General features: G+C 33.1%; 1 protein-coding gene across 2 annotated transcripts; it reads right to left on the bottom strand.

Annotated features, from left to right (window-relative positions):
• Window positions 1–415: 415 nt before the first annotated feature.
• LOC148607348 (uncharacterized) lies at window positions 416–27,711 on the bottom strand. Of its 2 annotated transcripts, none has more exons than XM_088545018.1 (20): window positions 27,561–27,711; window positions 24,649–24,765; window positions 22,327–22,406; window positions 20,667–20,765; window positions 19,732–19,857; window positions 16,337–16,606; window positions 15,406–15,526; window positions 13,445–14,606; window positions 12,006–13,203; window positions 10,193–11,547; window positions 9,356–10,019; window positions 8,708–8,824; window positions 8,047–8,345; window positions 7,283–7,390; window positions 6,887–7,040; window positions 6,525–6,708; window positions 4,565–6,168; window positions 2,581–3,852; window positions 1,390–1,890; window positions 416–862 (listed from the first exon to the last, which is right to left on the bottom strand). In XM_088545018.1, exons 1-20 carry the CDS (start codon window positions 27,620–27,622, stop codon window positions 597–599), a joined length of 9,759 nt encoding a protein of 3,252 aa, XP_088401144.1. In that variant the 5' UTR covers window positions 27,623–27,711; the 3' UTR covers window positions 416–596. The 2 variants fall into 2 exon arrangements, with proteins under 2 accessions (XP_088401144.1, XP_088401143.1); XM_088545017.1 differs by having other exon boundaries at window positions 6,887–7,043.

Below are 27,711 nucleotides of genomic sequence, written 5' to 3' on the forward strand. Positions count from 1 at the left end.
TTGCTCATTTGTTTTTGTTACTTTATATGTATGATTTTAGTTACTTTATGTTCTTTCTTGTGTTTGTATGTTTTCAAAATAGGGTAACAGAACGACAACAATTCGTCAAAATATTAGGCAAAAAGTAATAGAATGACACAAAATCAGATTAAAACTCAACATATCTTGACTGTGGACAGGTGCATAAAAAGCGCAGTGTGGTTATCTAGTTTCATAAAGCCTGAATCATCACGACCTCATTCAAGTTAAAAATTAACTTGCACAATGAATTGAACGGATAAAAATACCTTTATCACACATTACATTTTAATTTTGCACGATGAAAATCATCATTTTACCATTAGAACCAACAACTATTAGGATTGCAGCAATTAACTACTTGATATGAAACAATATTATGTAAAACTTCGACGGATAGTGCTTATTGTTGCATGATTTTAATCATCATTTCACCATAAAATTAAGAAAAAATTTTAACGAGTTCTGAATACATTTTATAAGCAAAATTGATATTAAAGTGATAAACAGTAAAACATTTATAATGCATACAGTGGACGGATAGCAATATCTCTAGCACAATATAGACCATCACTTCACTATATAATTACAAATTGTCTGAAGGTCAATGACCTTCTCGAAGATGTATGACCTATCAAAACAATGTAAACTTCGTTGACATTTTCCGGTAAAAGAAACTCTAACGACGGTTTTGATACTGTAGTCAGCTTGACGATGTCGGTACTCTCTTTTGTCGATCCGATTGAAACTTCAAATGTTGTTATGACTGGGTCCATTCTGAAAACCATATCCCATGTTATCTTGTAATATTCTGTTCTTAAATGCTTAATAGCAATTGGGGAACCTGAAGGAAAAACGACTTTTATTAGAGAAAAGCAACTTAAGGAGGTAGACCTGGGAAAAAGCCATAACTCTTGAAATCAGTGATATGGTTGTATCATATTCGATTTAACATAAGCTTTCAAGATTTCATTTGAAATAGAATGAAATCAATATATGTTACTCTGATGCTTACATGAGATTAATATAAACAGCACGACTACAAACGTTTCAATGATTTTTAATAATTGTGTCCCTTACCTAAGATCTACCTCCTTAAGCAATATTTTCAGTCTGAAAGACCGAGCGAAATAAAAGAAGGTAACAACAATGTTATCAATTCTCTGTAAAACATGTTGACGTGTTTCTGTTTATTATCTCAACATAAGCGTTACTTTTCGTAACACTTGTAAGCTTTAGTTTGTCTTTACCTACGTAAAATGTATTCTGGTAATAGGCTATTGATCGCATGGTTTTGTTTTTCGTCGTCTTTAAATTGTTTGTATGTATAAGACACACTCGTTAAAAAGGAACGACATATTCAAAGTGTACCTGTTAAAATTGGTTTTCTGCAGTCTAATTCTATAGTGCTATTAATGGCCTCACTAATTAATCCTCCCTCATTTTCTGCTTGTACGGTGAATGTGTATTTCCTTTCTCTTGTGGCATCAAGATTGCTTACTGTTATAGAGTTCTTTTTTCCAATTTTAGTCTTATCAAGTAGCTGTTTTTTGTCTGAATGTAATTCAGAAATATAAGTTTTAAGTCCTGAAGAATCTTTGAAATTGTCCCAGCTAAAAGTAAAGTTCTGATTGTTATCATTATTACAGCCCGGTGATGTGACGTGCAACTGCCAATCAGCACAAACTGGCGGCATATATGACATAACTAAAGGCCCTAAACCTGCATACTCAGTCAGTTGTACACTATTAACACAACGAATATCAACGTAAACGCTACTTCCATGAGCAAGTTGTAATGGTGGAGATATTAATTCATTAAGGTTTGGTGTCTCGATGAACTTAAGTAAATCACAAGACTTTGTTGAAGTACCTGTAAAATAAACATGTAAGAAAACGTGTGTCTTTTACCCAGAGTGACATGTTTTAGAATAATACACCATGACATTAATGGTTCAAATGCCTTCCAAATAACATACAGATCTCAATTTTCTTGAAGAATTTAAGAATCAGTCTTTATAAGAATCATGCCAATTCTGCAATATATGGTACACCTGAAAAAGGCTACAAATTTATATTTTTGTTATTAAGTTGCTTTGTTGGTCTATAATCTGAAATGTATTATCATCTATTCCAATCTCTTTGCTCTAAGGAGATAATTCACAACGATAATTCAACAGTTGATATTGCGTTTCAGTGTCACTTACAGAGTTACTTCCCTTAATTTTGAATCCTATGGTACATGTTTTATAACTAATATCTGCTACATGTTATTTTTTTCTGTAAAAGTTTGTAACAATATCAACAATAAAAATACGTAGGCTTTCGAACCATAAATCATATTTTGCATGGTTCTAACCTGGAGTGCAACTTAAATAATTTGTTAAAGATTTTTAAACAGAATTGAATATAACATACTTCAGTATTCGGCTACAGCATGTGAAGCATATATTAAGTTAAGTTAAATCACAATTCAACATTTTTATTATCACCGAGAATCTAAAAGCCATGCATAAAGCAATTGCTACAAAAACTTTAATTATTTCATCAACGATAAACTTACCAATGCAATATTCACAAGTTTTAACTGTACTTTCCTCATCAGACACCATCCAATTTGCTGTGATTACGACTGTCGTATCATCGGTGTTATTGCTGTAAATTGCCCCAACTGCACCTTCAGTAATCATTGGAGGTGTCATGTCAAATGCCAAAGGCTTTGATGTAAAAAGAGCAGACATACCTGCATGGTTCTCGACTAGAGCAGACACAAAAAGTGTCATGCCGTGGGTAAAATTTTTCTTAATGACATCATGCCGATGTAATGGCAAAGGTCGCATATCTAAAATTTCTAATCCATGCGGTATACTTCCGACGCCTACGGACACTTTCCCGATCCCGCTTTCAGTATCAACTGTTTGAACACACACTGATATTTCATCTTGAGATATTTGTCGAGCTATTACGGCTTCAGTGTTCAATTTGGTTATTTTTAAGCCAGAACATTTTGATATGTTGGTGTAAACAGTTGCCTTTTTTCTAACGCCATTAAGCTCTATAGTAACGTTTACGTTTTGAACGTCTGTTTGTTCGACCAAGTAAATATATTCTGACCGTACTGATTTATCCGCGTTTTTTAGAAATGGTAATGACATAGTCATATCTCCAATGGATAAATGCGCCATGAAATCTAGTTCGGTTATGTCCACTTTGACAACAATTTGAAACAAATCATTGGGTTTACTTGCCACTGATTCAGAAATAATCAATGACTTTTGTGTAATATTGTGAATAGATATATCTTTAATAACGCTAAACTTATGGCATTCAAAAGACTCTGGATGAGTACCGTCTATATATAACGCATCTGAAGTGACGATTCGACTTTCGTGTCCAGCTGCATCAATTGCCTTTATATGAGCAGTTATGACGTCACCATGTCCAGGTTGACCGGGATAAGGAAAATAAATATTATCCCCAGCATTTATGAATGCTAAAGAGTCGCTACTGTTCTTTGATATGTTGTTTACTTCAAATGCAATTAAGAAATGGCTTATGAAGGAATGCTTGTCATCAAAGCCATGCCATGAGAAAAAAATTGGTTCGTCAGTCGACTGATAAATCTTATTGCTGTGGTGTTTTGTGTTGAATAAAACGCCCTCTGTTGGTGGTTTGGTATCAAGGAGGAAGCCGTCGGAACTAAACTCTGTCTTTAGACCAATGGTGTTGACTGCTACTACGTTGGTGTAATATTTTGTTCCTGGTTTGATATCTATACCTGTCCAAGACATTTGCGTTTTCGTTCCAACTTTAGACATCGATACAATATCATCAACTAAAAATAAAAAAAATAAAAAAATCTTACATGACGTAGAAACACAATATTTACAACAAAAATAAAAACAGAAACAAACCATAAAAAAATTAGAAACCAAACCAAACATGAGCGGTTATATCATAAAGTACGACAAAAGAATTGAAAATGATATGTTCTTCCGTTTTCGCCGTTTTTATGACGGACAGCCCATGACAGGTAGGTGCACGCTACCGTATCTGTCATGGGCGAAATTGTTCATCGCAAAGCGCAAAGTAATAGTTGTTCAGTAAAGTTCATAAGGTTGATGAATAAATTAAACAAAATTATTGTGTGCAGATTTTTTATAGTTGTCTAACATTATATGTAAATACATTAAAATAACAAAAAGATAAAGAATTAATAAGTATCTCAGGTAATTTTCAGGGTGATTACTAATATTTCTTCTTCACAAGAGCTTTTAATCATCTTCTTTGAATCAGTGTCCAGTAATTCGACACGTATTTTATGCAAATTATGCATTGACCTCTATTGTAATTCCACTGCATTTGCCGTAGAACGGAAGAAATACATGTACGTTCATACATCTTCTGAAAATCTAAGACTTTTAATAACCTATTAATCTTTGTTACAAAGATGTCCGTGTTTAATTTTGCGGATCACCATGCATAATTTTATGTTTACATGTACGTATCAAATAAGGATTTTACTATCTAAATTATTTATTGCAAACCTCCTTTTGACGTTCCTAGCGAAACGATAAATTCCAGAATGCCACTTTCATCGTCAGAAAATACACCATTCCAACAACCATACATATTACCGGGAGAGGATATGTAATCAACATCTTTACCGCATGGTTCAGAAGAATCGGTAATAGAATGTCGTTTATGGATAAAAGGTGGCGTGTGATCCACAATAATTGGCAAGGATGTTGCTATAAAAAACTTTTCCTGAGATATCCATGTTCGGACATATGCTATGTAGTATGAACCGTGACTCAGTTCTCCATCTTGAAGACAATAAAAAGCATGTTGTCTTTTACCGACATCGTGCCAAGGGTCTTCGATACTCATATTGTATATGCCTTCCCCGACACCGGAGTCATTTCTTCCAAAACTGTATTCGAACCTCTGGAAAGAAAATGATTTGTTTTGGTATATCCAACTGCTGTATAGGCATAAAGATGAACCTGTGGCTTTGTTCCATCTATCATCTGATCGTAATGAGATATTTAAATGTAGTTGCTGCAACATGTCTTGTTTTGACGAAATTGCGTTACAGTCATCCTTTTCTTTAGAGACACATTTCTTTCCAACAACGCCACATGTGCAATGACAGAACGTGCAACCGACATTGCAAAATTCCATACTGCATGAGTGTTTTTGTATGATGAGCTCCCCTTTAGATTTATCGTATGCTAAAGGAACAACATCTACAGTCACCTTTGACTCTGGTGATGCCAGACCAGCATCATTCACTGCCCAGATTGTTAGTACTATTTTTTCCGGTAGATCCCCTTTATTCGTTGGTATTTCTGCGTTATCAGTGTCATTTATCTGCTTTGGTATAACCAGAAAATCTTCTATAATATCTGCATTGCTATAAGTAGTTCCGATGGAAATATGATAGAAACGAATGCCAGACTGAGCATCGAAAAACCCATACCAAGAAAGAGAAAGGGTGATACTTCCATTGATGCGTTTGTATTTTAACGGAAATTTAAAACCTCCCATTTGTGGGGGTGTCCAATCGACTATGAATTTGTCACTGTAAGACGTGGTACATAAATCGGCAGCATTACAGGCAGTAACCTTTACCGTGTAAACGTCACCTAGTCGTAACGAATCGTTTCTTGAGAGACAAATCGTGTACTCATTAGCATCTGATATAATGATATCATCGACTGGAACATGTGAATCTAGATTACTGAAAATTGAGATTAAGGTTCTTACAATCGGACTTTCCTTGTCCTCGAACTTCCACATTATTTTTAAATATGATGGATCGGAAATTAATGTCTTGTTTCTGTAGGTTTCCATATGCAAGTTATAAATAAAAGGCTTCGTCAGCATATTTGGAGGAGTGTCGTCAATGATAAAACCGTCTGAACTTGTTTTTGCACATAAACCTACTTTATTACACGCAGTGACGGTGACGAAATGGCCAACTCCGACCGCCATATTTAGATTTGATTTCATTAAAGATGACGCCAGTTGTACGTTTTCAGATTTCATCACGTCACATGACAATTTTGATGTTCCAATACAAACGTCAAAGTGATCAAGGTCAGAATGCGGATCTTGAAATCCGATCCAGGTCGCATGGACACTTTTCCTATAAATAAAAGAACCATTGCCATATCATCAGATAAACTTCATTGTATCACTGATGATATCCGACTATACGTAATAATTTACTTGTGTCTAAAATCTTTTTAATTGGAATAACATGTGTTCTTTGTAATTCACAATGGCGTTTTTCAAAGCAATTTATTATTTTTCATTGGTATGTTGTAATTGGATTTAGGACAAGTTATAGTATGAACGAATTGCAATAAAATAACTCAATATACTTTCAAAGTGAAATTGACGCGATTTTAGAACACGATCTAGAGCTGCTTTCAAAGGAATTATGTAGTTATCAATAGCAAGTCCCACCCAATAGCAATGGACCCGCTCTATAAAGCTAACCTGTCCAATTGGTATCTTGAATGCTTTCCTGAATCTCCCACAACAACTAGGCCAGGTATTGGTGGTGACGTATCTATGACGACACCGTTTGATGTCGCTGAAGTGCAAAGACGTGCACCGTTACAAGCAATCACTGTTGTATAATATCTGACTCCATGAACAAAGAATTGATTCCATGTGATTGCTAAAAAGAGAAATATGAAAAGGAATTCATTAAGCAAAACTATGAATAACCTCATTTGATACCGTACTCTGTTACAATTAACAAACAAAAATCCCACGATACTTCATTTCTATTATAATTATCATTAAATTATTTTTTATACACTACATAATTTGAATCAAGAATAAGAAGTACTTGCACGTTTTCAATCCAATATTAGTGAATGGTACTACATCATCTTTGCTAAGTGATGTTCCCAAACCCGCTTTGTAAAAGGTCAGCTTAGAATGAGGATCGTTGAATCCGTACCAATTTACTCTTATGGACGTTGATTTGATGTGATTCGTATTATCCTTCTAAAACAAAACAAGAAAGTCCTCATCAGCCGTAGTAACTTTTTTTGTGGCATTATCATTTTTAGCAACTTAAATTCAAGTCTGGTAAACGTTACATTTAACATTTTATGAGAAATATGCATGCACAAACACATTTTAGCTAAAATTCCAACGATATGTTAATTTTAAGCTACATGTAATGAGTATCGTTAATGTGATATAGATTGCAAATCATTCATTTTTTATAACTGTGATCATACCTCATTTACTGGACTTGTTTCTATAACATGCCCCACTGGAGGAGGTGAGCTGTCTACAACAAACGGCAAAGACACAGTGTAAGACCTAAGTCCAGCTCCGTTTGTAGCCTGAATTAACAATGTTCAAAAACAAATTAACTTTGATGGGACAATTCAAAAAGCTGTTCTGTTAACTATTAAAGAAACTTTAACACATCAAAAAGTCTAATACTGTCATATAGTATGAGTCACCATCTACATCCTTGCCTTGACAATGTAAAATGCATAGACATGCATTAACTATCGTGAAAGCATTGCTAAAAATCAAATACAAATTAAAAATAGTAAATTGAAAGAATATATCTACAACAGTGTCCGTATAATTGGAATGAAGAACCACATTGTGTAATGACTTATCGATATCGGGATATTTGAGCGACAAGCACATAATTACTTGGACGATGATGAAATTTTTACAGAAATACGCTAGTGCGAGTTGTTTTTAGAGCTAAAACCTAGTACTGCAATGATTTATTTGAAAATCAGCTACCATTTGTAATGTAAATTCAAAATTTCTTTAAGTAAACCTATCAACCGATGAATACAATTAGACTATTATGGACATGGCAGATGCATATGAATTTAAAACCCTTTGACAATGATTCAATGCATTAAATGAAAAGAAGTGATTCATGTAAGTTTTAAGCTTGTTCATGGATATGCTTAGCAAAATTAATTCACCGCAATATTGACTAGTTTTTTTACAGAAAATTAATTAATCTCACAGTGACAATTGCATAATAGGTATGTCCATCTTGGGTAATGCCATTGCCATTAATCTCGGCACTATCAACAACTTCTTGAAACGGTATGACATCAGGTGAGTTGTTGTGTGACCCTATTCCTACTTCTATTTTGCGTATTCCACTCTCATCGTCCTCGATACCAGACCAGCGGAGATATATGGAATGAGCAGCAACATATCGATGACCTTCAACTTCTATTGCACCAGAAGTTGGAGGTGAAGAATCATATATTACGTGGTTAGAATATGCATCGACAGTGCGGTTAACATGACTGAATGCTACAACAGATAATTATTTTATTGAGAAATCATATTATGCAGTTTTTCAAAAAGGTATTTCAGGTTTATTTTTCATTTATACATTGTGAAATCTATGTTCATTGCATTTCCGATAACATATAATCTAGAAGAGTTTAATTAACACCTAAATATCTATAACTTAATCTAAGAAATGATAATAAAGTAAGAATTAGAAAATAAACCTGAGAGGCGGTATAATTCTTACAACATGCTAATCTTTGAAAATGGTAAGAGTAAATATTTTCATCTGTATTTTACATTTATTTAATTCTCAATATCAGAATTGATCGTAAATAGATTTTTGCCGCTAGCACTTAAGAATGTGTATACACTACCATTACCTCTTACAGTAGCATAATACGCATGCCCAGGTTTCAGATCAAGTCCAACAACAGCGGCCGACTCTGACAGACCAGCTGATGTAAATGGCAATACATCATCAGCTCCTTTATTTGTTCCTGGCATGTAAATATGTTAAAGGGTTAATATTAACAATGATATTTATTCTGATAGGTTTAAGCATTAGCAATTAGTTCTGTATTTAAAAACCAAGGATACCTTTACGTTGATGTTTTGTTTTAGAATTCTCTAAAATTGTATATTCACTAATGGAACTCAAACCTGCAATATTTAGGTTGATGTATATAGTTAAGTCAAACTTAACATGTTTTATAATAATCTGTTTAAGGAGGTAAAACTAGGATAAGGGACAGTGATAGGTTGGTATCATATTCAATTTCACCAAAGCCTATCAAGCTTTCATCTGAAATAGAATGAAAAGAATCCATGTTGCTTTGATGCTTATATGAGATTGTTGTCAAATACTGAATACAAACATTCCAATGATTTGTAAGAGTTGTGTCCCTTAACCTAGGTCTACCTCCTTAAAAACGCTATTATTGTATAATTCAATTACAAAGATATGTAGAAGTATGTAAAATATTAGATCTTTAATTGTAAAGGTTGTATTTTAAAATCAAAACTCTTACCGATAGCATATTTGTATTCTGAAATATCTGAAATATAACCAAGCTTTAATGCGTCCTTATTTCCCCTGAAACCTGTCCATGTAACAGTTAGCTGTGTTCCGTCAGTGACATAATTATTATTTGCATCAATAAAAACTCTTCCTGCTCTTGGAGGACCTCCATTAATAAGAAAACCATTGCTGCATACCCTGAAGTCTAATGACATTGCACATATAAACAGGAGCAAAGTGTTTTTGAAGAATGGGTTTTTGAAGTCTAAAAAGCCACCTGTTGTATTTGTTGAGAAAAGACAAGAAACATCTAGAGAGCACAATGTAATAGGGATTTCGCGTTTGGAAGTAAGATACCATGTAATTTGTGTTCGTGGTCTACCAATGACGAAGCCGCCAATCCTCACATTTGAATCAGCGAAATCCATTTCAAATTTAGGAAGCATCTTAAGCTTTGATCCAATGTTAGTAGTATGCTGATATTTCATAAGATCTCGGGAAACTGGATTATTGAGGTTCAGATCATACAGAACGTCCTTACTAAACGTATTAGGGTCACTGATAAAGTCAATTGGAGAGCAAATGTGAGGCTTCCTACCATCAGAACAGAATGCTTCAACACATATGGAGCTGTGCTTGTAAGGTAACAATTGTGTAGCAAGAAAAACGGCATCCTGGAAAATAGTTGCAGAATAGAATAATTATTAAATCATAAATAAACATATAAATTCCGTTAAAACATGATTTAAATTTATAGTTAATGATAACCTAAAACTATATAATCAGTTGGAAAGATTTCAATTTTCTTGAAAGTAAAAGATAAGAATATTATTCAAGATCCAAATACCTCTATCAATTGACCATTTGATGATTTATCTACAATATATTTCCAGTGTGAGACCATTTTGTGTCCTTCGAGGTCAGCAAAAAGTGCCCACCTGTAAGCCTTTGATAATTCATTACCACTGCACATGTATTTTTCAATAGTTACAGCAACATTGAGATAAGTCCCGTTTACTGTTGCCTTAGCCGTGGAATGTAATGAAGGGATACGAGTAGGCACAATTGAAAATTCTTCAGAGGATACAATCGGGAGACAAACTTGTCCAAAACAAGGCCGTACAAGCGCTTTATATAAACCCGTTGAAAATTTCCCTGTAAAATTATACGACGTCGCGTGTCCTGCATTCGAAAATATCGGGATATTTTTGCATTTTCCTTCGTGCACTTTACAAACAGCAACTTCAAAGTGTGTAACGAGTTTTGAATATTCCTCATTTAAAATCCAATGTATTGGTATATATCTTTGAGACATTTGAGTTCTTTTGAAGGGGTTGCACTGGAATAAAGATGCATTTGTATAATTCTCATGTCCATTGTCATACAACGTGAAATTAGTTTTATCAGTGCGTCTTAGAGCCATAAACGTAATAACGTAATAATTATAATACCAACGGGTTGCGAGAATAAGGATGTGCTTGCTTTGTAAAGAAATGTTTGCGGACGAAAAAACAGAGTATACAGTGCCAGCGACTAATGGTAGTTTTGAATTCACTGCAATATTTGAATTCTCATGAAGATTTTCAGGTGATCCAGTTTTCAAACATTCTTTACCATACAACACCGTCACCAGTGGAAAAACCTTTGATTTCTTTAATGGGAAGAATCCATCTGAGGAAGCATAAGTTGTTCCTCCTGAGCATGAAGCTTTAATTGTAACAAAATATTGCTGATCGCTGTCGGTGAAAGAATAGTTCTCACATACCAAATTATTCGTTCTATTGAAAGGTATATCATGAAAAGAAACGGTATCATCATTTCTAGGAGATGTCCCTAGACCAAGCTGAAGTTGAATTGTCTCATGGTGATTAAAGCCAATCCATGAAATACAATACTCATTTAAATCGAAGGTAACGTCGATATCATGGAAAGGTGGTATGCTATTACGCAGTACATCCTTAACTATACCAACTCTGGGTGGAAACAAAGATGGAATACGAAACGGTTTCGTTGTAACATTACAGAAATGCCCTGCATAGTTGTAGAATTTGAGTTGGGTGTAGAATTCATACCCATCCATCATATCGTATTTTTGTAGCCTTTGTACTGGGTACTGTATACATTGGACGTCTGAACCACATTTACCACCTTGGTTTTCTATACTCCATTCCAGAAAAGGTGTGATAAATCTGTTACCAAAACCTGTGTAGAATACATGTTAAAAATTAAAAGGGAAACACGTTAGAATTTTTTAAAACAACATACGGAATTTATATTAATATGCCTTCATGCGAGGTTTAAATTTTCGTTATATCTGCAAGGTCTCGGGAATCGCGAGAATCAAAGCTCGCCAAATTTACGTCTAGATACTTTATATATATTTTCCATTCCATTAAATCGGAAAAATAAAGACCATGAAATTAATAGAGCAAATTTCGAAATTTAGCATCCGCTTAAAATTCCCTTTATACAATATCTGCTTTATTTGGGACATTTTTCACACCATTTTGCAATTTTTGTGACGAGACATGCGCTTTATAAACGTTAATGCCGTGCACATATTTTTTCATGGACTACAATACAGTGAAGCGAAAAACAACCGCAAACTAACGACATGAAGATGGCAGAATTGTGAAAAAAAAAATCGTACGTGTACTTACCGAATCTAAACATAACTATCCCTATTTCGTCAGCTTGTTCTGTATCAAAAACCTCTTTTGTCATCCATTTCAACACCACATTCTTTCCTTTCACGACGGTTTGTATAGTTGTTAAGCACACTGGAGGAGTTTCGTCGGCAAGTATTGGTCCCAACCAAACTTTACTCTCTAGCCCAGCTCTATTGACTATACGTATGAATATGTAGAAAATATTTTCTCCAATAAGCCCTGGATGATGTTGAATGTACCTTGTTGGATGATGCACCTCAACATAACCCTGAATGTCTGGGCCCTCAATACTTCTCGGATCGTTACCGAACCCAACGTAAGTACCAGTTATCTGACTTCGGTCTTCAGATATATCCCACCTCACGTCTAACACATCATTTGGTACGTAGATCACGTGACCGTTGTAAAGAGGCATATTTTGGCAAATAAATTCTGAGATATTTAATCCATTGCTGTATGCTTTTGATTCTGGTATGAATTTCGCAATGATGTCATCGGATTTGTTCTTACATTTTGATAAACAAGCAGAAACGTCCATGGCAACTTTAACTAAATTTTCTTTAATAAGCCATGCCTTACCATCAAGACAAGCAACAGATTCCTTTATTTTCGAATGTTTAAGAGAAATATTCGATATGTTTGGAAGCGACTTGTCAAATATTACCCCGTCTGAACATACAACCTTTGAAGGACTCAATGCATGATTATACGCGATGACAGATACAAAGTAACGTCCCTCTCTATTTGGAAATCGTAGTTTCGTAGAAGTTTGGACTATTTCCTGAACGAAAGTATCATTTTTGAAACCCGGTATCCATTGCTCCAGATCGCTGAGGCATTTTCCACTTAAAGCTACTTTATATATTTTTATTCCACTTTCATGATCGACGAAATCGTGCCAGTGGACTGTAATCTCATCATCGCTGGTATAGTCAATGTCTTGAAAACCACTAGGACCTTCCAGAACAACCCCACCTTCTGGTGGAGAATCATCAACAAGAATGTCAGTATGGTCAAATGAACGGAGATAAGCGTTGTTCATGGCTTCAAGGGTGAAGAAATATCTTCTATTATGCAGTCCAATGTGTTTATTTTCGCTTTTCAGTTTCTTTAAGTTTGCACTAAACAACATGCTGCTACAATTACCAATCATGGGACAGTAGAATGACGAGGAATTATCAGGATTACCCTACAAAACCAAAAAAGAAAATATATAAAATACTGATGATAAATACCCGTAATTAATAATCAACTATAACGAAATTGATTTTAAAAGTAAAGACTAATATAATAAGTCATAAAAATTACGAATAACAAAGAATGTTGAGTTTTCAACACTAGTAAAGACTTCAATATTACCTTTTCTACAAAGACAAACAAACTATATTATATAATAGATATCATATAACTGAAATGTGAATCTTACTTACAACAGACTTGACTCCGATGGCTTTCTCTATAAGAACAGTATTGTTTTCATAAGTCCCAAATGTCCATTTCATCTCACGAACGCCACTGTGAACATCGAATGCTTTAAACTCTATTGCCATATCTGATAAGTCTATACTATGATGTACAAAAAGTTGTTTGTATCCGTTCCGTGTTAACCAAATGTCAGATATTTCCGGAACAGAACGGTCAATGTACACGGAAACACTGTCATTTAGAGTGTGGTTCATTATGTCTTTGGCTTGTAATTGAAATGTAAACTCGTCCCCATCACTCATAGTTGGGTACGTACAGAGAGCTTCCGATGTAAAGTTTTCTACTCGACCGGAAGTGACGTATATGTCATTTCTAAGTATTGCATAGTAGAATCCATTTAAGCCATTTACATTTACGGTACCATTAATTGGTAGAATACCAGAAATTTGATCATAAAGACCAATTACATCACTATATGTGTCCGATTTGATTGGATGGAAGGGATTGTTTTTCTTGTAATAATTATTAAAATATCTTTGAGACCAAGAATAACACAGTTTCTCGTGATTATTTTGCCATTGGTAATTACTTGCATTTGAAGCCGTTTCAACACGCAAATGATGTTGATCATTGACCCCAATAGCCGAAGTATTGTCGTACAAAACAAATCTACGGGCATGGTGGACATTGTTAGCATAGTCCGTTACTTCAAGTATCATTGTATACAGCATAGGATTTTTCGAAGGTAATTCTATTTCAATATTACTCCCGATGGACTCAATACTTATGTTTTCTTTTCCTTTTGATGACTGATCCCTCATAAGAGTTTCAGGACTCGAGGCTATCACTTCATAAACTTCTATAGCATAACTTTTAATACCAGATGCTAAAAAAGATGCATTAGCGATATTAGGAGGAAGAGGATCTATCCATCCATCAATTTTGACATGTACTTTCCTGGAGTTGGTAACCCGTGTGGATAATTTAAGGGGCTCGTATTTACAGCTTCCTTTCTCGGAACAATGCATTGGCGTTGCTCTGTCATATATATAGCATAATGTTTTGTTTGTTGCATCTGTTTTATCATACGGAATTTTAGTTTCAACATTGTTTACAGTTTTTGAAGTTAAAAATCCCCCTCCTTTCATACTAAAAGTAACGCAAAGTCTGAAAAAAAAAAATAAATGCACATGTTTTAAATATTCAGAATATCCAACAGTTGTCAAATATGTTCTACTCCGTGGCTGTGAGTGCTGGCTTCTAAAGAAAGATTTTGAAAATTAAACCAACTTAATTATCAAAGATTTAAAAGGTAATTTCCAGATACTTGCAAAATAAATACAAAGAATAAGTGTGATAAATTTTACTTTCCAAGAGTAAACATCTTTCTTGGTGACAACACACTAACATTCCCTAGTCTACTGAGTATCAGTTCACAGTTTATCTGTTATTTTTGTGCCTGTAATTTTTTCAAAGACATCCTGGTCGATTGAGGAAACTGCCTGGTAAGCTGCCATTATGAGGGTATTTAAAATCTCTGCTATTATCACCACTAGAGATGCATTAGGATCGCCATCACAGTTTAATCAATTAATATGATGCTTCTATCTAACAGATGAGATACTCTATTAGATTGCCAACTCATTAAACTTGAAACATTCAGGATTTTATCTACTTTCAAAATAAGTGGTGCAGATCGTGGAAAATAACATGCGTACATTTACAGAGTTTGTGGTGTTTTCGGGTTTATTTGTTTGCTCTCTTCTTTTCAATTGTTTCGTTTATTCTCATTTATGCCAATGCCATTTACTTAGATTTTGATGTTCCAACACACATCAACATAAAAACAACAACAATCGATTATGGTTCCGAAATGGTCAACAAGTAGAAAGGCATGTAAAGTACTTCCTCGCCAGTTGTTTCTACTCAGCCTAAACAATTAATGTGTTAATATTGTATTTCATACCTTTCTCCATTTCCAAGTCTTGCATTTGTTGAAACATTCGTACCTCCATTATACCCTTGTTTTATACTCAATGGATATTTGTCGCCCATTAACTTCTTGTGTGATAAGAGTACCTTAGACCCTGAAAAATCAAATATTTATATCGGAGTGAATAATAATAAGTTCGTTGTAAAGTGAACAACGTAGTAGCAGAATACTAATCCTAAATCAAACCAACTTCTAAGCGCTACGCTCGTAGGTGTTAAGCTGGAAAAAAAAACAAAAAAACAAAAAAAAAAAAAAACAACAACAAAAAACAAACAAACAAACAAACAAACAAAAAAACAAAGAACTCATAATTCAACAGTCCATCACACTAATTTTTTTTTTTTTATTTATTGAAATTTTATGAAAGTCAGATCCGACGGTGATATTAAAATGAAGCCTTAAATTCCAAAACTTTTCGATTATAGACTATATACAACATTTCGACATTATTCACATTGACTATTCAACGTGTCGTAGTTTTCCTTTCCTCTTTCGTCTACCCCGGACTTGACTTTTTATGAGCAACTCCGGGGATGTTCGAGAAAAGCAGAGGACGCTTACCCTAGCGGTGCACCTGGTCCATGCTCCCAGTTTTTAGTGGAGTCCGAGTTGCTCATTTGCTTTAGTTACTTTGTATGTATGATTTTAGTTACTTTATGTTCTTTGTTGTGTATGTCTGTTTTCCTTGTCTGGTCTTTGTCCCTGGATTGCATTCTTTTGATTACAGCTATAACCTTGGTTCCCTTCATTTCTCCTCCACAATCGTCGGAAAACTAACTATTGTTCGTTGTTGTGATTGTCTGTTTTCCATGTCTTATCTTTATCCCCGGAATGCATTTGTATGATTTCCGCTAGAATCTTGGTTCCTTTGATTACTCTGAACAATAATCAGCCTTATTCTTACCATTCAAGATGAGCTTATGAATACTTATGGAAACTTCAGACACTCCAAAGTTCTCATTTGAAACATATCGCGGTCTGTTTTCAATTGTTTTGTTGTTGATAAGTACTTCGTATACACCTCCGATATCAAGTATGAAATGGTGGACTTCAAATCTGCCGTAAAAATCATTCTGTAATGAGCATTCAGAAGCGCCATCATGTGATGATGTTTCTGTTCTGTCGCTTGAAATTGCTCTAACCCTACAGGTAGTTATATTTGGTGTAGTTATTGCTGAAATATTAAAAAAAATATACTTGTCAGAATACCGTTAACTTATAGTCAAAGACTAAGATCCTAATATGAACCACAATTAAATGAAATGTCGTTCAACATCTTTTCTCCTTCAAATTACATTATAGCCGTGCACCGTGTGAACATAGATTGATTTAAAACAGGAATGGAAAGTTTAATTAATATATGGAGTATGACAATATGGTCAGTTAAAATTGATTAAACAAGTATTGATTGCAAATACAAAAGTACATTCATATTAGTATTGAAAAATTCGATATGCTGAGCATGTTATCCAAAGAGTAAAACTGCAGCATTAAAATAAAATACACATAAATATCTAGATATATAAAAAAAAAAAATTAAAAAAAATCAATGTGTATTGGAAGAACTCAAAACCAAAAACTGTCGCAAAAGGAAGGAAACTCTATCGCAAAGAGTTTTTGCCATGTACAATGAAAGATATGAAGCCTCAGTACTCTAGGAAGTTCGAAATTTGTAATGTTGTAAATTTTGATTTATGATATATGATATAATTCGGGGTCAGACAAGTGTGACTGCTGTGTTGGTGAATACTAACGGGTACATTTGGGCACACCGGTCGAGAGTAATACCTACTATAAAAGGACCTTTTATACCTGTACACGAATAAGTGATGACCTGGAATGACCTACCAATCAATTCAATGAGATACCTAACGATAGTTTATCATATAAACCCTAAATGATTTTGAAATAAAGTGGAATCGGAACTAAAACATAACCGGAAAACTAGAAAGAGTTTAATCATAATTAACACGTGTTCAAGTGTCAATACAGAAGTAGTTGTGGACAAAAGTAACGCAGTGTAATTGGTCATTTGACAACACGTAAAAAGGATCAATTGTTTAGCTAAACAATAAGAAGTGTGACATTCTTTAGTATGTCAGAATTCTAGTAGTCTCGACCTGTTTTTAGCAACAAAAATGATGAACAACGGAACACTTATTTCATGAAAAAAATTTCATGAAAAAAGAAACCATGGTGTACGACAAAAAGTTGATTAAAAGATTGATGTTCATTACTTTTTTGAACAAGTCGTGCATTTGGTGTGCTAATATATTCAATTAGATATAAAAGATAATCAGCTATAGAGGTTATAATTGCCTCTTTATTTAATATTGAAAATGTCTTGAAATGTTCTTTTTATTTTAAAGATTATTGGAGGTTTTCAGGTGGCAAAAAATAATCTTATTGATAAATGTATCAACAGGTCAAAACAAAATGGATTTTTATTCAGAGAGATTGATAAATGTCGTTGTGCATCTACTCCTGAACAATCTTGTTAGTACCATTAGCGTACCTGATTTCATTTGAGTACGTTTTAAAGTGAAAGTCCGCGATTCTTACAAGTGGGCTTCATTTATAGACTTATAGCAATTGTGCAAATGTATTTTGCTATGCAACGAATCGACGTGTTTCATTTTTACTGAGTCCCGTCAATTTTATGCTTATGACATAACAAGCAAAACCCCGAAGTACTGAACTATGAAACCCGATAAATAAGTTTTACAATGTAGTACCAATAGGTCGGCAAATACAAAAGCTCGTAAGCATTCACAAATGAATAAAATTACTACTTAACTTATCAAGTTGGAGTAACACTTTTCATTTGATAAACTTATTTTTCAAGATCTAAAAAAAATGTTTCAAAAATATTCTCTGCAAGACTTACAAACGGTTATTTCTTAGTATCACTTCAAGTCCAGTTTTTTTGTCGTTCAACAGTTAACTGCATTGTATATTGGACCTTTCCAGCCCATGAACAATTTCCTGTTAGTTAATTCAACTACCGGCACGATGAAACATGTCACTTGGAGATTCAATTTTCAATTTCCGATCTAACAATTAACAAATAATCGACCAATTAATGAATCCCAATCATTATGGTTTTACTTCAATTCGGCTATCGAAAACTTTTGATACTGTATAAACTATCGCGAATACTGCTTGCGAGAATCTGATCTAGCATCGACAATTTGGCCTTGTTCGACACGTTTATGAAAGACAAATAGAAAGACTAAATTGCAGATTTACAGTTTCAAAACATTTTACGCGGGAATAATAATGAATACATATTTATACAATAAATGTTTAAACGATTTACCAGATATAAAAATGAATCGCAATTTTTTTTTTTTACAAAAACTGTCATTTTCGAATATAAGATATCGATTTTGTATGGTATTTAAAATTTAAAAATGAAGGATAGGTACTCCAAAATACCAAGTTTTTTTTTATAATATATGATTAGTTCGAGCTTATTTGTGTATTACCTGGGACATTAATTTAATTATTAAAAATCAAGTCATATCCTGTCAATAAAAACAAATATACATAATGTGATTGGCCACCTATGTAAAAGCACGGTGACATTATGCTGGAAGTAACTGACACGTCTAATATAGAGCATTAAACGGTTAACTTGAGTTGAGTGTAGGAAAAATCGTGGAATTACTAAAAGTAAATATTTACGTATAAGATTTAAAGTCTTCGGCAAAAACCTGAGGCAAAACAATAGTTTATATCACAAGGAATGTAAAAATGGCTAAAATACATAAATAATTGAGTTTAAAAAATGCATGGACATAAACATGATAAGAAACATTAATTTTTCGTCACCGCTGAAAATAATAGAAGAGCTCAAACAAACAGCGGTCACAATTAAAGATTATGTTAAGTTAATTACGGCGACATTTGTAGTGTTGTAATCTGACATATCGCCTTTTAACGTGAAGACTATTTGACTCTTCAAGGTTGAAAAAAAGGTATCTTTAACACGCTTTTTTGTCAAAATTGGAGATTTCTATTAGCAGGAATAAATTGGTTGTTTTTGAAAACTTAAATAAGTTCTTTGCATTTTCAATTTAAAAAAAAATGCAAACTAAGAGTTTAAGTTTATATTCAAATTTTATGATTAAATTAATATTTTGCTACTTTACGTATTTTTCCACATCACGAGGAGAAGGGGATTTAATTATGTGAGATATGTCTACAGTTATTTAAGTTGTACACTATCTTTACAAATTTTGGACAGAAAATTGAAAAGCTTATGAATATTGAATTAAAACCTTTGGGGAAACTTACGCTGACACTGTGCAATTGTTCCATTGTATGCTCTTCTGAATCCTGTCATACATTTGCAGTTACTAGCATATTCATCGCTCCCACACGTTCCTGGCCAGCACCAACGGTTTAAAGAAGAACAAGCTTCTACAGAGTACAAATATTGATAAAACCATCAAGTGTTTATTTGTAAATAGTCTACACAATTCTAAATAGATACAGTTTACACCATATAACAAGTCCACATTATACAAACAAGTGGATCTGCTATCTAATGATCTAACTTTCATAAATTCTTTCGTTGTTAGATATCAAAACTAGTCTATTCCAATATGTTAACAGACATCGCTATGATATGACATTTTCCATTGACATTTGAATTGGTTTGACAAAAATGTGTCCAGTTTTACCAGTAACTTATTTTTAATCCGAGTGAGAGGAATAAGTTATTCAAAAACAATAACAATACCGTGAAATCTGTCTTATCCGACCCTTTGGCTTGCAAAATTCATTTGATTTAGAGGGGTGTTTGGTTTGACCAGTATCAAAATGAATCTGAACTGATCTGAAGAAACAGTTTTTTTTCGGTTTATTCAGTTTGTAGACGGGTTTTACTGTAATTATGATTCAACAAAAAGTAACTATCAAAAAAACCGGGTCCGGCAAATTAAAGCTAACAAATTACAAGTCTAAGATAGACTTCAATTTTGTATTTCCCAACTCCCAGAGTTATGCAATTGTTAACTGAATGGGGAACTATTTCAGTCTTATCAAAAAGTTTAAATTTGGACTTTGATTTTGATTAGATAGTTATAAGATAAGAACAATAAATTATATAAACATGTTCCGAAACTAACCATTTTAATTCAGGTCATGTATTCATTTTAAAAGACTGCTCTTGGCGAATTGCTTAAAACAATACAATTGCGACTGCACTGAACTTAAATTCAATTTACCATCGCAAAATGGTCCTGTGAATCCGGTCGTACAATTACATTTATCTGGTTTTACACAGGTTCCTCCGTTGGGGCATGTTGTAAATCCATAGCAAAGTGCTGCAACATAACATTGGCGTATTACAGATAAACTTTCTACAACAGTTATGTACCTACTCGTAAAAATGTGTGACATATTTTTTATACTAAATGAAACTTTTCCTTATTGAAATGTGACGAAAAGCTATAAAATATAAGGAATCAATTTTTTAATGAAATGTCAAACCAGTACTTTTTTGTTCCATTGATTTAAGAGAAGAACTGTATAATTTCAATACGGTTATTTTAATTTATATAAAAAAGAATGCATCATATTTCATGTAAAAGCAATTGCAAGAAAAACCATGACGTTTGATCTGATTCTAATGATGATATGTTAGTTTTTATAGTTGTAACCAACAAATGTTGACTTTCAGTTAAACAATTACATGTACATATATTTCATAAGCCACTAACTATCGTTAAAGGGGTAGACATGAAGTAAGGGGCACGACTCTTACAAATCATTGGTACGTTTGTTTTCAGCATTTTACATCAATCTCATTTAAACATCAAAGTAACTTGGACTGATTTCATTCCATTTCAGATGGAAGCTTAATAGGCTTTGATGAAATTTAATATGATACAAACATACCACTGAATTCAAGAGTTATGACCCGTAACCCCTGGTCTACCTCCTTAAATAGGGTTTAGCAGGCTATACTATTTTATCAGAGAAAAAACTTACTACCAGACATAAAATCAATATCGATTTTGTCAACTTGGAAACAATATTTTTTCATAAATTCCAGTTTCAAGAGTTTAATTCAATATATATAACACTATAAATAAAACTACTACATTACAAATATATTCAAGTATCAAAGATAACAATATTAAAATAAGCATTGTGTTCAATTTAAAAAAAACAAATTCCTGTTAAACGACAGATTTAAATTTTGACACTTATAGAACGTCACAGCTCTCATTCAAGTGCACTTAATTTTATCATAATGACACTTCGGGTCTCATTGATATGTATTTAAAATAAATTGTAATCTCCTGTCTACTACAAACCCTAAAAGATTAAGTCATTTAATAATCACCTTTTTGTCGTATTCTAGATAAGATACTGCTTGACATACTATATTGTTTGTGCTTAAGCACTTTATTTACATGTATCGGTGATCGAAGGTCAACTTTTTACAATCTATTTCAATATATAATAAACAATTTTAAAATAATCTCTGCAGATTGGATAGAAAGTAATACCGTTTTATTTGCGATGGATAAAACAATGACACAGATAAACATTCCGTAGTACAACAATAATAACATGGGATCTCTGTGAAATGTCTCGATACTTATATGACGGGGGTTTTTACATATTTACGAAAAGACCAAGCCCATGTGTTGCAAAAATGTCGAAAAACGTCGTACAAAATTTTACTGTAAAATCGGGAAAAACTAGTAAAACGTATCTATGCAATGCAAATAAGACATTCATATGTAAATAATGGTGGTCATATGTTTATTATCGTTTCATCACGGTTGTAGTCTAAAAGCCTTTTTAGTACTCTATATTGAAATATATATTAAATAAGGAATAAATATTAATTTCTGTTTAGCTTACAAGCAATACCTTGAGAACATCCAGCCCCAGTATAGCCGGGACAACACTTTTGATCCTCACATGTTTCTAAGTATGTTTCAAATTTCTTCCTGAAAAAATATAGGTATAGAAATATAATGTTATACATTATAAAAATGTCGTATGCTGTATAATAATGATATACCTATATCAACCCTTAGACATTGAATAATTTGTTTGCATAATAAATTGTTATACAATGTATTGTTAATATTCTCGAGTGCCTTAAGACTTAATTTATGTAATTACAATAAGGCTTTTTTCCTCCTCCTTTGACGTATTGTAAAATTAATTTAAACTAGTGTTCAGGTTCACAATATCTTAATATCAGAATGACGGGAAATGAAGAGTAATAACAAAATAACAGAATTGATAGTTGTAAGGAATATCAGTTGGAGACAACCATGGGGGTCCTTGGGTGAAACCACTACTACTACGGTTCATTATTTCCAGTAAATTCAAACACGGAAAAGTATCGATAAAATCTTAATATCGGTATTAAATTTAAGGCAGCGTACATGTATGAAAATTATTATCTAGGTCCAAAGAACAGTGTTTATAGGCATGTTTCGTGTTCATTATTATTTGTTTTACGTAATTGTATAGATCTTCGAAAATTGAAGACCGTGTGGTGCCTTGAAGAAGTTTAATTGTTCGTTGCGTGGCATTTGGTGGATCTCATTGGGAATCATATCGTATCTCCTCACGAAGGGAGAAAAGACATTTTTTCCGACGTCTTTGAATACTGGTTTAGGTAGATCACCCATGCAGTGTTTGCAAATGTGACGTTGTACCAAAGACCTAACCGCTTCAACCCAATCAGACAGTGAGTTAAGTTCTGGTTCCTGTTCTTTCTTTGTCTCTATCTATACTTTTGAAGGATCTTCAACTGCGTGTATTATGATTTTAAAGAATAATCAAAGGAACCAAGGTTATAGCGGTAATCAAAAGAATGTTTTTTAAAATTACGTTACCAGTTTACTTGAAGTTCAGGCCGTGAGATATAACCTATCGTAAATTCTCATTTTGAATTATTTTCAGATCACCAGTGACAATATGACAAGAGAGATTGTTAACAAAAAGAAAATTTTGAACAGTCACAAGTCAAATAGTTAACGCTGTTTGCTTATAAACAACTTCTTTTCAAAATTATTATTAATATTAAATTATATATATATATATAACTCTTCTGAATAAAATGGAAATAATGTCAATTTCGTTTACCTTCTGATAAAAGAGTGGGCATGACAATGTTGATGGAAAATCTTTAAATATATTGATCATGCAAAAGATGTTTACAACCTCGCCAATTGTTATCGATTAAAGGTTATAATAATCATATACCACCATGCAATTTGCTGTCATCACATTTTTATACTTGAAGAAAAAATGCCAATTGGGGTGTAAATTCAGAGACGATTTTATATGACAACATGAATGGCTCTAAATCGTTCTGCTGGAAATGACGTACATGTATTTGGGACATTATGTTTGCAGGTAGGACATTCCGTTGTCAAAACATCAGCGATATTAAAAATAACGGTGCTATGTCACATTGTAGATGGCTCTATTCGTAATAAGCAATGACTAAAACCACTGCACCAGTAATAAATTAACTGTTCCTAAACACTTTCTACGATTGATAACTCAACTTAGTAATTCATCATTCTTTTTAAACTTTGATTTGTATAGCGTCAATTTTATACAAAGTCCGTTGTGTCATTGTGGTCATACATACGAGACTATGCATCATTGCTTTTGTATGACCTTTTTATAACAATGCAAGAACCAAACTAATGAGCGATCTACAGTGGGTTCTTGAATTTTTGCAATATCGACCTTTATCTACTTGTTTGTCTTGCAGAAAATCAATAGAAAAACGATATCAGGTTATGTTGGACCGTGTATATCCCTTCGTGTAATGCATTAAATTATTCCTTATTGATTGAGATGAATTAGTACACATCACATTTTATCACATCAACTAATGCTATATTTTTACTGTCTCGTTTTAACTTTGTAAAGCATAAATAACACTAGTGAATTTGTATGCCAATTACTTATTGTAATTATTATTATTTCAGGAGAAGACTTCATAAGTATGTTATTTTACTTTTGCCTGATCCATTTTGGTTATTACAAAAAAAATATGTTTAAACTAAACTAACACCATACAGATTTATTCACTTCGAAATAAAAAACGCTTTTTACTATATTTCATTTTTATAGTCTCGAAATTGTATATACTTCATGTTAACAGAAACAAACAGAGTTTGTTTACCACCATATAGTTACTTGAAAACATGTACATACGTATATCTTGAACACCGACTAATCCATAAAAAACCGCAACTCGTGGTATATCGGACTTGGTTGTATCTTGATTTTGTACACTGCTTGTTGAAATTGCAATAATCCCCAGATGAAAGGCTTCAAAATAAAGACATGAAATATTATGCAAAATATTTAAATATCATTCATGGTCTTGCATAAAACTTGCAGAATTATCTCAATGTCAGCTTGCATGGATTACCCTGTTTGTGTGTTTGAAAATTGCAAATGCAGTCCAAATTACGTTCGCAAAAATGCAGTTTAGTCTGTAATTACTGTGACGGTACTTTCATTCGTGGCGACCAATTTTCGTGGATTTGGGAAGAAACACATGTTGAATTAATGGTTTTCATGTTTTCAGTACACACATCAAAGGAATTCTCTTTTTCGTTGGGAACCAAATTTCGTGATTTGGTCTACACACAAAAACCACGAATATTGGAACTCCAGGAACAAAAGTTCTTTCACAGTATTTAATCTTTATGTCAATTAATGTATTATATTCCTTTCTGTTTTGTTGTCAACTTGCAGTTTAAATCACGAATTGCAAACTGTCCACAATTTATCCATTTCATTAATATTGAGCCGATTCCGTTATTGATAAAAGGTATTATTGTTGTTGATAATTATTCTTGTTACAATTAACGTAATAGCAAGCATTACATTAAGGGAAAAAAAAAGTAACTAAACAAGTTTTAAAAAACCCTGATACTTATATGCAAACATAAAACAATTACAGTGGAAAGCGGATCAAATTAGAAGTAAAGCAATTCAAACAACTTCTAAATTGTTGTGTCAAGTCTTTCTTTTTCCCTTTAGAGTTGCATGTTTTAGAAGTACAAACAATAAAGTTACTGATATTTTTTGATAGATATTGTGAGTAAAATCTTAAATCTAAAATGGTACATTTAAATGAAGAAAGATTTTATTGAAAGATAATGTTTGTCGAATTTGTAATATACAAAGAAAAAAATAAACCTTTTGTAGTTTAGGTCAAACCAAGGAACCTCTTGCTACTTTATAGTAAAATTAAATAGAACAAAACAACAAAGAAATGTACTTTCATGTTTTCATATTTGAAACAGTTTTTTTTTTAATTGTCATGAACATTTTATTTGCAGAATTTCTAAAGAGGATATGTTTGCTTTTTATTGATGGCGTCATATTACATTTTTATTTTCACGGTCAACTCCGGGTCTTGTTTCGATAATAAATATCCGGTTTCCCGTTCTGTTCATGATCTCTGTTACGTTTTCTTCAAACGTTAAGAAATTATTTTCATTTTTATCACAGCTTCAAGTACTCAGTAAAGATAACATTATGTAAACAAAATGATTAAATAAACGTAGATTGCATACCATGTCAAGAATTGCAAATTTTACAAAATTTCCACCATCTCATATCAAATTCCGTGTATAGACTGACTTTGATTTTTATTGCGGCAAACCTCCGCCGCCCAAAAAAGAAGGGGGGGGCGGGGGGCTCATTACTCTAACATGTTACAGGAAGTACTTAGGCGTTAAATAAATTAAATATTTTTTATGACTGGAAACTACTTCATTATTTTCACAAGCAATTTATGATATATATGATGATGTATAAACATCCATTTAAACCGTTTTTAACTGAGTATGGGGAATAGAAGTATACAGTGTTGAAGAGTAATCAAGGGAACCAAGGTTATAGCGGTAATCAAAAGAATGCAATCCAGGGACAAAGACCAGACATGGAAAACAGACATACACAACAAAGATCACAAAGTAACTAAAATCATACATACAAAGTCACAAAAGCAAATGAGCAACTCGGGACTCCACCAAAAACTTGGAGCATGGACAGTTGAAAAATCATAAGTTTTAATGCTATTATATTCATATAAAAGTCTTGAACTGATTGTCTCCAAAAGATCTTTCGAATTTGTCAGGATCCACATTGAATTCATACCACTACGGGAGTAACAAGTGTTGTGGTAGGACTGCCGACCCTCTTTGATAGTTGTGAGTATAGAAGTTAAAAGTTTTGGAAGAGGTTTAGTGGTACATTTTGCAGATCCAGCTATGAAACGTTGTTTGTATGGATTCTTGTGGAATTTAGGAATCCACTACATAGACGGTAAATCAGAGACATCGTCCTTGGTGGAGAGATAAAAAAAGGATAGCATAGATTTATGGTTTTCCTCAATTTCTTCTTTGGAGAGTATGGTATAAGTATAGGTCTTATCAGTACTATTATATGAATGATTGCATTGGATCTTAACTGTTTGAAGAAAAAAAAAACATTAATGATTTGTTTCATATGATGCCTTTCCCGTTTAATATAAACATACATGCAGTTCGTAAATTTAATTTTTTTCATATGATGAGAGTAATTTCTAAACATTCAGTGATAGTGTTGATTGTTAAACATATGAATTCAACTAATTAACAAATATATTCCATATACCATTTTAATAGTATTTCAAATGTTTTTAAAAAATACTTGTTGCCTACACACTAATTTCTGATTTTTTTGGTATTTCTGGTATTTTAGCATTCAACATGTATTTGCAAAAGCGTACGAAAACATTCCGATTGAACTTGACGTTTCGACGTCTGACGGCCTCTGGACCATTATTTCATTTCCAGTTTGCGTTAGACTAGCCACTAGTACTAATGATCTAACAAAATGGATAGGATTTGTGACGTGCAATCTGATCAAGAACCAATCCATCTGTTTTCGGAGTAGCTTTGGCATTGAAATCAGTTTTTTTTTTCTTTTTGAACCAATCGTAAATATGCATTAATGCGCTTTCTCTACATAAAATCATCTAGCATTTTAGAATAATACTGTGACATTTGATTTTCTGTTTTTGGAGTGACAAGATGGTGATCACAGTTGCTATATAAGTTAATTACCTGACAAAAACAAGACTTTCAAACAATAGAACTATCCATTTTCCCATGGTTAAGAACACCATTATCCTTATAATTTAAACATTTTGAAGTGCGGAAACCCTCATATTAAACAGTTTCAATATCTTGTTTGATTTATATCAAGTGCAAAATC

Source organism: Perna viridis, chromosome 9, assembly GCF_037379345.1.
Source record: "Perna viridis isolate PV_CMFRI_1.1 ecotype Kerala chromosome 9, ASM3737934v1, whole genome shotgun sequence".
In the NCBI taxonomy this organism is placed as follows: domain Eukaryota; kingdom Metazoa; phylum Mollusca; class Bivalvia; order Mytilida; family Mytilidae; genus Perna; species Perna viridis.